Source organism: Halichoerus grypus, chromosome 4, assembly GCF_964656455.1.
Source record: "Halichoerus grypus chromosome 4, mHalGry1.hap1.1, whole genome shotgun sequence".
NCBI classification, from domain to species: Eukaryota; Metazoa; Chordata; class Mammalia; order Carnivora; family Phocidae; genus Halichoerus; species Halichoerus grypus.
In genome coordinates, this window is record NC_135715.1 from 58,219,765 (window position 1) to 58,236,721 (window position 16,957).

The 16,957-nt window shown below is 33.9% G+C and overlaps 1 protein-coding gene across 3 annotated transcripts in view; it reads left to right on the forward strand.

Moving 5' to 3' along the window:
* The window catches only part of FNDC3A (fibronectin type III domain containing 3A), a 156,813-nt gene that overhangs the window by 22,007 nt on the left and 117,849 nt on the right, over positions 1 to 16,957 (forward strand). For 2 of the 3 annotated variants that reach the window (XM_078070384.1, XM_078070385.1), the window contains exon 2: positions 1,767 to 1,904. The exons of the other annotated variant lie outside the window; for it this stretch is intronic. In XM_078070384.1, the coding sequence (XP_077926510.1) occupies positions 1,806 to 1,904 (99 nt within the window). In that variant the 5' untranslated portion in view covers positions 1,767 to 1,805. The remainder of the gene's footprint in view (positions 1 to 1,766; positions 1,905 to 16,957) is intronic. 3 annotated transcript variants of the gene reach the window in all.

Here is a 16,957-nt window from a genome sequence, read left to right on the forward strand (position 1 = left end):
TTTTTTTTACTTTTTTTCCTCACTGATTTTATCAGACTTTAATACAGCAATACAGATTAAGCCAGAAGTTAGATTTGCCCCTTTATATATGTTTGTATATATCATGTGTTTATATATATGTATGTATATGTTAAAAACAGTATAAATATATGTATATTATATGTGCATGTAATTATAACATATAATGTGTTTAATGACATGCATTGTTATGAAGTAGTTAAATATAAAATATTATATACCGTGGTCTTCAGTTTAAAATCTCGAGGTAGATAACTGTATTGAATATTTTTTAAAAATCTTACAGCAATTTTTATATATCTAATAGAAATTTGTTTTTAGGTTAAATCAACCTGTATGAGAGTTTCTGCAAAGATTCAAGACTTTAAAATAAATAACATGAATTTAATATCTTACAAAAGTTAAATATCTTGACGCTGCTGAATTTCAGAATCCTACAAGCATCCAAAAATGTTTATAATTTTGCTTTTTAGTATAAACTTGGTAAAATTTATGATTGAGCTCAGTTATGTTCAGCTTTTCTTGTAATTAGCTGACATTTTATTGGTTGATGTTATATATGGTAGATACACCATAATTTGCTTACACCAAGTCTTTTACTTTTTACGTGACACTGTGTCAAAGATTTCTAAATGTATATGCTTTTAATCACTGTAATGATTTGGTTTATTTTGAAATAGGTGTCACTTAGAAAAGAATAGTAAAACCAGGACTACAGAAGACCAGTGTCAGAGCTTAAAACTTAAAATTTGAAGGTTTTTATTCTAGTCCTGAGCAAATTTTTCTACCATATTGTCTTGTCTGAGGAATCAATGACAAATCATAATTCATGTGTAGTTTCTAGAGACTGATAAAAGTGATAGAGGAGGGGATTGGGTCTTCGTAATCACCTTCTCTGCTCATAGAAAAAAAATTAGTGGTAGATTTGCTCACTTAGTCATTGCATTTTACTCCCTGTCCCATACTAAATATTATCTAGTATTTAGCTAGAGTTGTGGTAGTTAAATAAATACTGCATAGAGGTGGAAGGGATAAAGAGACAGACATGGAATTTAAATGGAAGCTGCTCATATATTGGTTTTTTTTTTTAATATTTTATTTATTTAGAGAAAGTGTGAGCAGGTAGGGAGGAGCAGTGGGGGAGAAGCAGAGAGGGAAGGAGAAGGAGGGGGAAAGAATCTCAAGCAGACTCCTTGCTGAGCGCAGAGCCTAACACAGGGCAGGATCTCATGACCCTGAGATCCTGACCTGAGCTGAAACCAAGTCAGACACTTAACTGACTGAGCGACCCAGGCACCCAATATATTGGTTTTAATATATCTTAGTTTCCTGTCTACACTGACATACAGTTGGCTAAGCTGTAAGAAAGGTATTTCCTTAAATGGTCTGTTGACAGAAAAAAAGTAGTCAACTAAGTATTGTAAAATTTTCTTTCACAAGAATATCATTTTAGGTTAAAGAATGAGACAATTTTTTTTTTTTTAAAGATTTTATTTATTTGAGAGAGAGAATGAGATAGAGAGCATGAGAGGGGGGAGGGTCAGAAGGAGAAGCAGACTCCCTGCTGAGCAGGGAGCCCGATGCGGGACTCGATCCCGGGACTCCAGGATCATGACCTGAGCCGAAGGCAGTCGCTTAACCAACTGAGCCACCCAGGCGCCCAAGAATGAGACAAATTTTGAATGTATTATATTTTAATACATTTTTAAGGATGTACACACAGATGGCTATGTATTTTTGTTTTTCAGAATTGGAAGGTTATCCGGTATATTAATGTCTTATTGATAATGGCAGAACACCCACCACTACTGGATACAGCTCAGATTTTAAGTAGTGATATTTCTCTTCTATCTGCCCCTATTGTAAGTGCAGATGGAACACAACAGGTAAGGAAAATGAAATGTTTATTTCTTTATGTCTTGTACACATGTATTTCTTTCAGAAGAGTGCAAAATTTAAAACAGAATGAAACTTCACAATAGTAGGTTCCTGTTAATTCATCTTTTAAACTCCAGTTCAAAATGTTGTTTTGGTTTCATAAAACAATGAAATAATGAGACTTTTTGAAGTTTCTTCTAAAATTTCTCACTAATTAATGTTTAAATATCTTGTATGTATCTTTAGTTGCCACTAAAGTTGTTTTCGTTTTACTTTAGACAATGTATTAGTCCCTGATTGGTTTTTAACTAAGTTTAACCTTGCACTTTAATGATTATTATAAATCATTACTTCAAATCATTATAAAAAAAATATAAATCATTATAAAAAAAATACCATTATAATTCAGTCATGACTGATTTATGTGATTAAATGACTGTCTACATTATACAATAATAAAACTGTGTCTTCTTTTTCTTCCTACTTTTCTCTCCTCACAGACTCCCCCTCCCAAAAGCAAACATGTAATTCCTGAGAGCTGGTATATTTTTTTCTCCAGCCCAGGGCTTTATAAATGTAGTTTTGTAGTTTTTTGACTCCTGATTCCCCCAGTAATGCTGACAGGATGGGAATGATGGGCTTTCATAAATATCTATGATGTACCAAGCAATGTGTTTAATTCTCACAACTGCCCTGTAGAGATTTTAATATTACAGGTGAGGAAGCAAAGACTAAGGACATAATAATAATGAGAAGAAGGAACATTTTGAGTGCTCACTGTGTAAAAAACGTTGTGCTAGGAATTTCATGATCTTATTCTTTCAATAATCCTATGAGGTAGATATACCTGTCCTTGTTTTGCAGATGAAACAAAATGAGTTTTAGACAGTCTCAAGATCACACTCAAAGGTTTTGATCCTAACCAATTATTCCTACCTCCTTGGGAAACTAAGGAAAAAAATATTTTGTTAATTTACAAACTTAGCATCTGTAGTGGACAATTATCATTTGCTTACAAGATTAAAAGGCTACTTTGTTAACTTTGCTATTGAAAAATCAAGAGCAGATGGCTTGGGTTCTGAATTTTGCTGGTTTGTATGAGCATGGCATGAAAAGTATATCTTTTAATTTTCACATGTGCTCAAATAGCTTTTAGCAGCAAGTTCATTTCACTAAACTTGCTTTTTATGGTCAGAGTTAAGTTTGTTAAGATATATTTTTTTCCTGCAAAAATAATGGATGTGGCAGATATCCGTTTACTTTGAGGCTCTGAGAGTGTCTTGAGTTACCAGTATTTCCTCAGGGCAGTCACTGGTTTCCAGTTTTTTATAACTTAATACATGAAAGAATCTATTAAGCAATTAATTACAGTTCATTGATATAGTTGCTATAGCTGATAGTCTATAAAGGGGAAGACAACAGGCTGAAACAAGACCACGATGCTCCTGACTTACTTCTCTCCTTTCCCAGAAAAGAAGATTCTATTGGTAGAATTTTTCTTGAAACCTTGAGGCCACCAGAGTTAGCATGTTATAGTAGTGGTGTAGATGGATATAGAGAAAGGAGCTGGGAATAGAAGAAGCCACTAGAGCAGGATTTGGAGGATCGGGGTGGGGGGGGCTTATCAGTGGATCTAGGGGATACGTTTTTAGGTAGGGTTTGAAAAACAGGTCAGGAAGTGGAGTGAAGCCTTAGATTCTAACTAGCAGAGTGTGTTGTAATTTGGTAGAGAGATAAAGATGAGTAGAAGGAGCGCTGGACTTGACTGATAGATTTAGATTTGATTTGGGTGACCTAACTTGTCTGAATATGTTTGCTTCTCTATAAAATGGAGGTAATAACAGTTTCTTAGAGTGGCTGTAGCTATAAGGGTGAAATGAACCTGAAGGAACTCAATAAATGTTTGCTGAATCTGAATTGAAACACTCAATAAATGTTTAAAAGATTGAGAAACTCTATAGATATGCCAGTTAGAAGTCAGGTCTTAAATCAACAGAGATAGTTATAATGAGCAGTGGGTCAAAAAACTAAGAGATTGTTATGAAGGATACATACTAAAGAGAGTGGACTGATAGCTCTGGTTGAATGTAAGAAACTGAACAAAAATAGGTAACAGAGGTGAGAGGTTAATAAACTTGACAACAGGCAGTTCTTTGTCTTAACTCAGGAACTTACTGGTGTGCCAAGCATGGCCAAGTTAGAGCTTGCCTGTGGATATGTGATACCACCTGGTTGGTGCCTACATGTAGTAGAGAAACAAACTAAAAGTTCTTGACAGAGGGAAGTGTCATGTACATGCATGATACTAAAAATTCAGGATAACAGAGTGTCCCATGTCTTGACTTTTTGGGGAATATTATAGTATTTCTTGGGAATATATTATGGGATGATTTCTGTTCCATCTCTTGAGATCAAATTAATTTTCCTTACATTATCACTTCATCAATATTTTCTGGTTCTATATTTGGTAGTATGTCATATTATATACATGGGTCTTTTGGCTCATAAATTATATAAGAAGAATCCCACCTGACATCATTGCTACTGGTATTGCCTTTAGGGAAGTTGTAATAGACATTTATCATTCATTCTGAGTAGCAACATCTGAACCGTTTTTTGTGTTTGTAGAATCGCCATTCCTCCACCCTTTTTAATTAATAGAATTTATTTTTATAGCAGTTTTAGATTTACAGAAAAATTGAGCAAAGAATTTCTTTCATACCACATCTTCCACACAATTTTCCCTATTAACGTTTTATATTGGTGTGGTACATTTGTTACAATTAACGAGCCAATATTGATAAAAGTTCCACAGTTTACATTAAGGTTCACTCTTGGTATTATACAGTTCTGTGGGTTTTGACAAATGTATAATGTCTTTTATCACCAGTACATTATCATAATGAATAGTTTCACTGCCCTAAAAATCCTCCTGTACTCTACCCATTCCTTTCTCCATCCCCTTTTCCCCAACTGCCTCCCCCACTTGGCAACCACTAACACTTTTACTGTTCCTATACGTTTATCTTTTCCAGAATGTCATTTAGTTGGGTTCATACAGTATGTAGCCTTTTCAGACCAACTTATTTTCACTTAGCAATATGGTCTAGACAGTTTCTTTTTATGGCTTAATATCTCCTTTTTATTACTGGATAATACTTCATTGATGAATATACCAGTTTGTTGATCCATTCACCTATTGAAGGACAGCTTGATTCTTTCCAGTTTTTAGCAATTATAAATAAAGCTGCTTTAAACATTCATATGCAGGTTTTTGGATGGACATAAGTTTTCAACTCAATTGGGTAAATACCTAAGAGCATGACTGCTGGATTGTATGGTAAGGCTATGTTTAACTTTGTTAGAAATTGCCAGACAGTTTTCCAAAATGGCTGTACCATTTCACCTTATCAAGCATGTGCTTAATTTGAGATTATATCCTTTCCTGATAGAGAAGTTAAAGCATGTGTAAGTGCTTGTGCAGCTCTGTTAGAACCTCCACATCTGTGTTAGGGAATTTGAGCTTCAAGCACCATGAAATTTTCCCAGCTCTCTTCAGTGTTGCCACCATCAAAAGAAAAGTTCAGGTATTTTGGTTTCTTACGTGGTTCAGCAGTTTCCTAATTTAAGTTTACCTTCTCTAATTTCTATTTATTTATCATCCAAAAGGATTGAATGCATTTAAAGTTTGGGTTAAGATCTGTCAAAACTCAGCCTATCGGGCTTTTTTTTTTTCCCCCAGAATCTTCTTCATTTCATTAATCTTTTTGTTACTTTATTTTGTAATTTTCTCCCTTGTATCTGCAGGCTTTTAATTTATGAAGGTGACTGGGTAATAACATGGAGAGGCTAATGCCATTGAACGAATTTTTTTACTTATATTTCCTAAAAGAAGGGGGCACAATATGCTATACCAGACCACGGGGAAAGCTTCAGGTTTTGGTCAGGAGGCAGAGCAAGAGAAAAGCCTAGCCCAAAAACCATTATTGGTGTTATCTGCAGGAAAGGCAAAGCAGGGTAGAGTGACAGCTTAGGATTGGCTAGTTTTAGTAACTGTGGCAGACAAGAAATAACAAGTGTTGGTGAGGATACAGAGTAAAGGGAACTCTTATGCACTGTTGGTAGGAATGTAAATTGGTCCAGCCACTCTGGAAAATAGTCTGGGGGTTCCTCAAAAAATTAAAACTAGAACTACCATATGATCAGCAATTCTACTTCAGGTATTCATCTGAAAGAAATGAAATAACTAACTCAGAAAGTTATCTGCATCCTCATGTTCATTGCAGCATCATTTACAGTAGCCAAGACATGGAAACAATCTTAAGTGTCCATCAGTGGATGAATGGGTAAAGAAGTTATGGTATGTGTGTTTGTACACACACACACACACACGTACATACAGTAGAATATTACGCAGTCCTAAAAAAGAAGGAAATCCTGCCATTTGCCACAAGATGGATGGACCTTGAAGGCATTATGCTAAGTGAACTAAGTCAGAGAAAGACAAATACTGTATAATCTCACTTATATGTAGAATCTTAAAAAAAAAAAAAACTCAGATACCTTCCTTGAATATGTGGTAGAACTTATTCAGTGAAGCCTTTTGGGCCTAGAGTTTTCTCTGACTTAAGTATAGAAATGGTGAAGTAAATCAAACTCATGCTTATTAATACTTTTGTGTTAAGTTTGGAGATGAGTGTTGATATTACTGAGATGGTCTGTATATATTTATTTAAGCAGTATTAAGGTGTTTAAGAAAATTTGAGTTTTATCACATTTATAAGGTTTTTTTAATTATTTTTATTTTTTTAAGATTTTATTTATTTATTTGAGAGAGAGAGTGAGTGAGAGAGACAGAGCGAGCATGAGCAGAAAAAGAGGCAGAGGGAGGGAGAAGCAGACTCCCCGCCAAGCAGGGAGCCCGATGCGGGGCCCGATCCCAGGACTCCAGGATCATGACCTGAGCTGAAGGCAGATGCTTAACCAACTGAGCCACCCATGCACCCCCACTTATAAGTTTAATAAGAACTGTTTAAGCACTTAAAATTGTGATAGGCAGTTGAAGTATTTAAAAGAAAATAAATACATTAATCTTACTAATGCAGATTAAAATGTTTAAGGGGAGCAAACCTGGAGAAAGAAAATATTGTAGTAGTAGATAAAATAGAAAACTTGGATTAAGGTCCTATTACTGATGCACAATTTGAGAAATATTAGGGAGGTAGAATTGACCGGAATTGATGAACAACTGGCTGTAGAACAAAACCAAAAGAGGGTAAGAATTTTCCCAGACTCTTTCTTCGAATATTTAGGTGGGTGACAAGGCTATGTCACAAAGGTAAATCTTATCGATCAGGATAGGCAAAGTTATTTCATGGTTACAAATGCCTGTAAACCTCAATAGTTTACCAAAAGGCTTATTGCTCATACTACCTGTCCTTAACAGGCTATCTGTAGCTATACTCCACATAATTTTCACTTGAGACCCAGCCTCTATGTAGAGTGTTGCTGGTATCATGGCAGAGATGATGGTGAACTGCATGCTGACCTCCACCCATGTTTCATTATTCATTGCAAGTCACATGGCCAAATATGCCATCAGAAAGGTGGGGAAGGATAATCTTGCCCTAGGGAGAAGCTGCAAATATTTGGAAAAATAATAAAATCTTCTAGAATAAGGAAAACAGAAGTAGTAGGTTTGGGATTTGAGAGAGTTTGAAAGATCTTCAACTGAATTTGAACTTTGGGGGATATTTAATAGAAATAATAAAAATAATAGCAGCTACCATTTGAGCCCTGGCATTGTGTCAGATACTGAGTCAAGTCCTTTACTGACCAAATGATAAACATTTAGTAAATCTTAGGGGTGAGATTACTGAGACTCTAAAATACTAGCTCACACCTTTGTGACAGTAATTTGGGACCTCAGAATTCTAATCAGACCTTTAATCCAAAAAATTTCATGGCCCAAATTAGTCTTCTAATTGCTCTGTAGCTCTACCTGGCAAACAAAATAGCTGTTTGCTAAATCCTCATTCTTGGAGGTTTTTGGAAAGGTTAGAATTTAAACATTAAACCAATCTCTTCTTTCCCATTAGAATTTGTTTCTGCTGAATGTCTATACCATGCCACTTTCTATGAAGTTACAATAGAAAGTCAAATAAATACTTTTTTAAAATTTCAGTATTAACTATTAACTTTTCCCTAGAGATATAAAAAGCCTTACACACTAGGTATAGATCTGAAAACCTGCTTATATTATCACATTTTTATAAGCACATATTTTTAAAAACTATGATATTAAGCTATGCTGCACTAAAAAAAACAAATCACTTATTCATGTAGTATCTATGTGCAAAATATTGTACTGGTTCTTGTAAGATATAATAAAATCAGACTTATAAATTGGATGTAAATTTTAAGGTAGTCCATTTAAAGAAAAAAAAGTTTCATAAAATATCAAAAAGAGTTCCACAGTATGTAAATAAACTAAAATTTATTTTTATATTTGGCACAAAACAATAAAATAATATTACTGACTAGTACCAATATCATTTCATTTGCTCATTTTTAAAGTATATATCTCTTCCTGTTTTCAAGAAAATAAAAATTGGTGGGGCGCCTGGGTGGCTCAGTCAGTTAAGCATCTGCCTTTGGCTCAGGTCATAATTGCGGGGTCTTGGGATCGAGGCCCTACATCCGGCTCCCTGCTCAGCAGGGGAGTCTGCTTCTCCCTCTGCCCCTGCTCATGCTGTCTCTCTCATTCATTTACTCTCTCATTCTCTCTCTCAAATAAATAAATAAATACAATCTTTAAAAAAAAAAGAGAGAAAAATCGGCAGATTATTTCATCTGAAAAGTAAATAGCAACATGTTTTCATATAATTAAAACTAATATGAGACAATTAGAAATCAAAATATTAAATATTTTGTATTTTAATGAACTGTATATATTTAATTATGTTGTGAAAATTAGGTCCTCAAATTCTAAACGGAACAATATCTTAAATAAAATATAATAGTCATGGAATTTTGGTGGATTCTGTTCTAAAAATAATTGATATTCTGTTAAATTAACTCCTAGATATTCTACAGTTAGAATAATTCCTAACCCTCTCCCTCTAGTTAAGTGACTATAGCTAGTCAACCCCTGTGCCTTAGAATCCTGTAGAAAATGTTGGCTTTTTTTTCTTCTTTTTTTTTTTGAGAGAGAGCGCACATGCGGGGGTTGGGGGGTAGCAGACTCCCTGCTGAACAGGGAGCCCAGAATGGGGCTCCCAGGACCCTGAGAGCATGACCTGAGCCGAAGGCAGATGCTTAGAAAATGTTGACTTTTAAGAAATATAATTTGGGCTGAGGTGAGGAGGAAATAAAGAATAGCTTATAAGCAACATTGAGTAAATTAAGGACATTCAAATGAAAATTATCTACAGAATTCTGAAAATTCTTTAAAATGAATCTGACTATAAACTTCTGTAAGAGATATTAAATGAAAAGTCTTCTTACAAAGACAATTTTTCTCATGATCTTATATTAGCTTAATATAAAGCAAGATTTTTTTAAAGGAAGATTTTTTGTCCAAACTTACAAATATGTACAAATAAAAGTTGTAGTCTACATTTTCAACTCATAACATTTCCCTTTCATTAATAAACTATAGTGATTATATATTCAGAGTACTGTGATATAATCTTATCACCAGATAGAATGCTCAAGATTCATATTCCTGAAATGCTGCATTTGTATGGTTTTTCAAAAAATAATATTTGAAAATGGGAGAAATATACACACACATATAAACATATGACAGAGAAAATATACAAAATATTATAAACAGGGACTGACCCCAGAAGGAAGAGTTTACATTTTACCATATACCCTTTTGTATTGTTTGAATATTTTTTTAATGTTGTGAATTTATTATTTTTTCAATTAAAAAACTCTAACAATTGAAAAAAAAGAAAACATGCAATTTAAAATGTACATATATTTATATTATTTATATATATATTGTATATAAATACATTTATTTATATATATATATCTCACAGGAAAAAAGCTCTGAACAGATACATACCCCTCTGTTAACAGTGGTTCTTTTCAGGAGAAAGGGATTAGTTGAAAGAGGTGGAAAGAACAAATTTTGCTTTATCTGAACTGTTTAAAGTTCTAAGAATGCTTTTATTTAAGGCCAACATATATTGGAAGAGTGTATAAATCATTTCTGTGTAGCCTGATTAAAAAAATGAAAATATAGTCACTATAACCACCCGCAGGTCGAGAAACAGAGCTTTACCAGCACCCCCAAGAGACTGCTCCCTGTACCCCTTCCCAAGAAGTACTCCCTCTCTCTCCAGCAATATCCCCATTTTCCTCCTCAAACCAAAGATTAGTTTTACCTATTTTTGAATTGCATATAAATAGAATTACACAATATGATTATTTTGTCTCTGGTTTCTTTTGCTCAACAATTGATGTATGAGATTCATCCATGTTACCACCTATAGCATAGGTATTTGCTACATGATAGTTCCATTATATAAATATACATTAATTGCTTCCCTGTAGTATTAATGGAAACTTCGATTGTTTTCAGTTTTGCTATCACAAATAATTCTTTATGGACATTCTTGAGCACTTCCTAAGTTTGGGGTTTTTTGGTTTTGATTTTGTTTTTTTGGTGAGGGACATGGGGAGAGTCATCTTTCTGACACAATTTTGAAAATAATTTATTTTAATGAGTTCAGAATTAACCAACTCACACTGTTGTTTTGTTGTTTAGTAATTATTTTAGTAATGGTTCATATTGCCCTCATTTTCTGCCTTCCTGAAAATGTAATCAGAAAAAAATATTTTGTTGTCACCATTGATATTTTCTTCCATATTTTAAATTGTCTCTTAAATATCTTCCTCTTGCTTGCTTCACATGGATAGGTAGGAATCATGGTTGTATGACAAATTATAAATCTTTAGATTTAAAATTGATTGGATATGATGGTTAGTTCACAAATCCTGCATGTTGAGGAACTGAAATACAATTCAATTTCACAAGCATTTACTAAGGGAACCACAACTGGATTAAGTCGTATAAGAAATACTAAGTACAAGATATAATTTCTGGCCCTAATGACTTACAATTTGTGTATTACCTCTTGCCCTCCCATTTATATACAGTATTATAACCCAGTATATGGTAAGGGCTGAAAGTGATGTAAAAAGCTTTTCTCATCACTATTGTCTAGGAAATACTAAATTACACTTGAGGGAAGTATTTTCTTTTTCTATTTCAGCATGGCTCTAAATTATCCATTATGCCTTCTTTTTAGGAAATGTGTGAATAAAATACCTATCATTTAACTAGTAAGCATCAATCCCAATGTCTCATTTGTGTCTATAAAACATATTATTGGCCACTTAATAGTCTTCATACCTATGTAATATTGAAACTGGCATTTTAAAGTTAAAAACAGGTGGCTAACTTAACTGGCATGGTAATGACTACTTATTGCATAAAGAAAAGAATTTCACGTTAACTGCGAAGTTGGCCACACACTACCTATATACAGACAAAGTACCCTATCTTCTTGGGGGTAATTCATGAGAGTAAGGCTTTAGGGGAAGAAAGGAGGTTGGAGCTATGTTTTGAAGGAGGGAAATGCAAATTAAAACCTCAGGTTGTAAAATATTAAGAAATCTGATAGTATAGAAAGGCTTGTAGATCAGTGTAATCCCTTACACACTGCTGGCACAACCTTTTTGGAGGAACGATCTGGCAATATTTAATAAAGCTGAAAAAGTGCATATCTAAAATCTAACATATATACTTCTAGATATTTATCCTACAGAAAATCTTACATGTGTATAAGGGCACATTTGCAAGACTGTTTATTGTGTTTTGTAATAATAAAAGATCTGGACATAATATAAATATCCATTAGTAGAGAAATGAATGGAATTTGGAGGATTCATACAATGGGATATTATATACCAATATTCCTTTGCATGGATTATACTATGGATGAATCTCAAAAGTATAATATTGAGTAAAATAGCAAATTAGAAAGGTATATGTAAAACATGATGCCACCAATATAAACTAAAAAACTCACAAAAATGATGGTATATACTAATACTGGATTCAGGCATGCATATTAAGAATATTAAAACAAGGATAAGGGGCACCCGGGTGGCTCAGTCAGTTAAGCATCAGCCTTCAGCTCAGGTCATGATCCCAGGACTTGTCATGATCCCAGAGTCCTGGGATCGAGTCCCATGTCGGGCTCCCTGCTCTGCAGGGAGTCTACTTCTCCCTCTGCCCCTCCCCCCAACTCATTCTCTCCATCTCTCTGTCTCTCTTGCTCACTCTCTAATAAATAAATAAAATCTTAAAAAAAAAAAAACGATAAGAAAGATGTATCACAAGTTCAGAAAAAAAAAAAAAGTCTGTAAAACTTAACATGTCTTTCCAAAGGGCATTTGAGGCACTTTGGCAGCATGGTAAATCTGGTTGATTCCAGAAACTGACATAATACTCTCTACTTTTCTGTATGTTTGAAATGAAAGATATAAGCTTAGACATTACAGATAAGATAGTTGATAAAGAGTTTTAAATGCTCTAAGTTTTGGATTTGAGATAATAAGCAATAGGTAATCAGTAAAGTTTACAAGTAGATCAATGGGATGATTTTCCTTGGGGAAAATTTTTCTACTTAACTACACAATTAAGTAGAATGGGGTGGGGAAATACTAAAAAAAAAACATTGATTGACTTATCTCGCCACCCCACCAGGCACAAAGTAATGAGGATTTAGAGAATACCAACTGTGGAAGTGGAAATAATGGGGAAAACTTGATAATTTTGTTTTTTAGAAAAATAATATGATGAGATTATGGAATTTCCAAACTGAAAGAGAGTATAGGAAAAATAGTCCAATTCACATTTTTACACGTGGAAAAACTAAATAAAGTTCACCATTAACTAACTTATCCAAGGTTACACACTTAGTGGCAGAGTTGACCCTAGAATGTGTCTTCTGATCCCTAGAATAAGTCACTTTGGGTTAAGAAAGGAAGTTGAGTTTAAATTCAAAAATTGAAAACACTTGGTTCTGGGTAAATAGTGATTCAGTTGCTACTAATAAAGCAATTCAGAAATGGTTAGGAATGGCTTATAGGAATGGTTAGTGAATGCTTTTTCAACACTCTTTGCTTGCATTCAGTAAGACTATTCACAAGACAGTAAATGAATCCATATGAAGTAAAGAGCACCAGTAAAAGTAACTACATAGGTGTGCTCAAAAGATAGGGAAGTGTATTTTATTTTTAATTCTTCTGTCTGATTCAAAAGACATACGCAATAAATAATTATATACTATGTTGATTGGCTTATAATGTATAAGGATGTAAATAGTATTAAAGTAATAGCACAAAGGAGGGGGCAAAAAACTGAACTATAGAAGAGCAAAGTTTTTATATATAATTGAAACTGGAATTAATCTCAATTCGATTGTTATAAATTAAGAAGTTAATTGTAATCCCCAGGGCATCTACTAAGAAAATAAAAAAGAAAGAAATGTAGTAAAAGAAACAGTAAGAGAATTAAAGTGGAGCATGAGAAATGTTTGACACCCCAAAAAAAAAAAAGAAAGAAAAGCAGTATAGAAGAATTGGAGAACAAAAAAGACATTATTACATAGAAGAAAAAGAGCAGAATGGCAGATGTAAACTATACTTAATCAGAAATTCCATTAAATCTAAATGAAGTAAACATGGCAATGAAAAGACAGATTGACATAATGGATAAAAACCCATGATCTGTGTGCTGGATCTATAAGGGACACTCTTTAAATCAAAGACAAAAATAGGTTGAAATTTAAAAGATGGAAGAAGACATACAGTATAAACTCTAGCAAGGTGAATGGTTGTACTTGTATCAGACAAATAGACTTTTTTTTTAAGATTTTATTTGTTTGACAGAGAGAGCGCATGAGCACAGGGGAGGAGCCAGGGGAGAGGGAGAAACAGGCTTCCTGCTGGGAGCCCAGTGCGGAACTCGATCCCAGGACCCTGGGATCATGACCTGAGCTGAAGGCAGACGCTTAACCGACTGAGACACCCAGGCATCCCAAATAGACTTTTTAAGACAAAAAAATGTTACTAGAGACAAGGACATTTTATAATGGTAAAAGGTTCACTCTGTACCTAACAACTGAGCCCTAAAATACCTGAATTAAAAATTGGCAGAATCGAAGAGAGAAATAGACAATTGAACAATAGTAATTGGAGACTTCAGACTTTCAATGATGAATAGAACAACTAGGCAGAAGATAAGTAAATAGAAGACTGGAACAACACTGTAAAACCTACCAGCTCTAACAGACATCTGTAGAACACTCCATCCAACAGCAGAATCTATAATCTTCTCAAGTGCACATGGATTGCTGTTCACAATAGATTATATGCTAGGCCATAAAACAAGTATCAGTAAATCTTAAAAGACAGAAATAATACAAAGTATATTCTCTAACCAAAATGGGATAAAATTAGAACTCAATAACAGAATAGAATTGGGGAAATTAACAAATATATGGAAATTAAACAGTACATTCCTAAATAACCACTGAAAGAAATCACGAGGAAAATTAGAAAATACTTTTGGATGAATGAAAACAAAAGAGCAACCTACCAAAATTTATGGGATATAGCTAAAGCAGTGCTAAGATGGAAACTTACAGCTTTGAAAGCCTATGTTAACAAAAAAGAAAGATTTCAAATCAATAACCCAACCTTAAGAAACTAGAAAAAAAGGCAAACTAAACCCAAAGCAAGCAAAAGGAAGTAAAGGTTAGAGTGGGAATAAATGAAATAGAGACTAGAAAAATAGAGAAAAATCAACAAAACCAAAAGTTAACTCTTTGATAAGATCACAAAATTGACAACTCTTTAGACAGACTGGAAAGAAGACTCACTTTACTAAAATCAAGAATGAAAGCAGAGACATTACTACAGATCTTATAGATGCAAAAAGGATTATTAGGGAATACTGTGAACAATTATGCAAACAGATAACCTATCTGAACTAGACAAATACCTAGAAAGACACAACTACCAAATTGACTTAAGAAAAATTCTAAAAATCTGAATAGAGCTATAGCAAGTAAAGAGATTGAATTTATAACCAAAAGAATTTCCACGAAGGAAAGCCCAGACCCAGATGCCTCATTGATGAATACCACTAAATGTTTAAAGGAGAATTAGCACCAACCTAAACCAGACAGAGACATAAGAAAACTACAGATCAGTATTCCTTATGAATATAGACACAAGATCTTCAAGATACTAGCAACCCAAACCCAGAAATGTATAGAATGGATTATATACCACAACTAAATGGGTTTTAGTCCAGGAATGCAAAATGGGTTTAGCATACATAAAGCAGTCAGTCTAATACGTGAGTAATAGAAAAGGGGCAAAAACTACATGATCATCTATTTGATAGACTCAGAAAAAGAATTTGGCAAAATTCAAACCCTTTTATGATAAAAATACTCAGTAAACTAGAAACAGAAAGGAATTTCCTCAATCTCATAAAGGGCATCTATTAAAAAAAAAAAAAAACAACAGCTAACATATTTAATGGTGAAAGACTGAATGCTTTTTCCCTAAGATTGAGAATAAGACATGGATGTCCTGCTCTCAATACTTTTCAACATTATGCTAGAAATTCCAGCTAAGGCAAATAAGCAAGTAAAGGAATTAAAGGCATCCAGATTAGAAAAAGGATAAAACTTTCTTTATTCTCAGGTGACATGATCTTGTAAAAAGAAAATCCTAAAATCCACTTAAAAATTATTAGAATTAATGAGTTCAGCAAGGTTGTAGGATACAAGTTCATTGTAGAAGAATCAGTTGTATTTCTAAACTAGCAATGACTAATCTGAAAATGAAATTAAGAAAACATTTCCATTTATAATAGTATCAAAAAGAATAAAATACGTAGGAAGAAATTTAACAAAAGGTGTATAAGACTTGTACACTGAAAATTGCAAAGCACCATTGAAAGGGGGACTTAAATGGAAAGAAAACTCATGATCATAGAATATTGTTAAGATTGTTAAGGTGGCAGTTAATATTGATAAGATGGCAGCACCATCTAAATTGTCCAGATTCAACACATTACCTGGCAAAATCCCAGCTGAGTATTTGTAGAAATTGACAAGTACATCAGAAATTCATATGGAAATACAAAGGACCCAGAATATCCAACCAGTCTTTAAAAAGAAGAACAAAGTTGCAGGACTCAACATTTTCTAATTTTAAAACTTGCTATAAAGCCACAGTAATCAAGACAGTGTGGTACTGGCATAATGATAGATATATAGAGAGATCAATGGAGTAGAATTAAGAATTCTGAAATGGGGGCGCCTGCATGGCTCAGTATTAAGCGTCTGCCTTCGGCTCAGGTCATGATCCCAGGGTCCTGGGATCGAGCCCCACATCAGGCTCCCTGCTCCGTGGAGAGCCTGCTTCTCCCTCTCCCACTCCCCCTGCTTGTGTTCCCTCTCTCGCTGTGTCTCTCTCTGTCAAATAAATAAAATCTTTAAAAAAAAAAAAAAAGTCCTGAGACAAACCCTTATATTTATGGTTAGTTGACTTTCACAAGGATGCCTGATGATGATTCAATGGGGAAAAAATAGTCTTTTTAACAAATGGTTCTGAGATAACTGGATACCCACATGCAAAAGCATGAAGATGGACGTGTACCTCATACTGTATACAAAAATTAAATCAAGCATCTAAAATAAGCACTGAACTTTAAAACTGTTAAACATAGGGGCAGATCTTCATGAATTAGGCAGTAGTTTCCTAGATAGGATACTAACAACACAAAAGAAAAAGTGAAATATAGTATATTTCATCAAAATTGAAAAATGTTGTATTTCAAGAGGCACTATCAAGAAACTGAAAAGACAGCCCATAAATATTTACAAATCCTATACCTATCTGAAAAGGGGCTCATTCAGAATACATACAGAACTCTTAGAACAGTAAAATGACAACC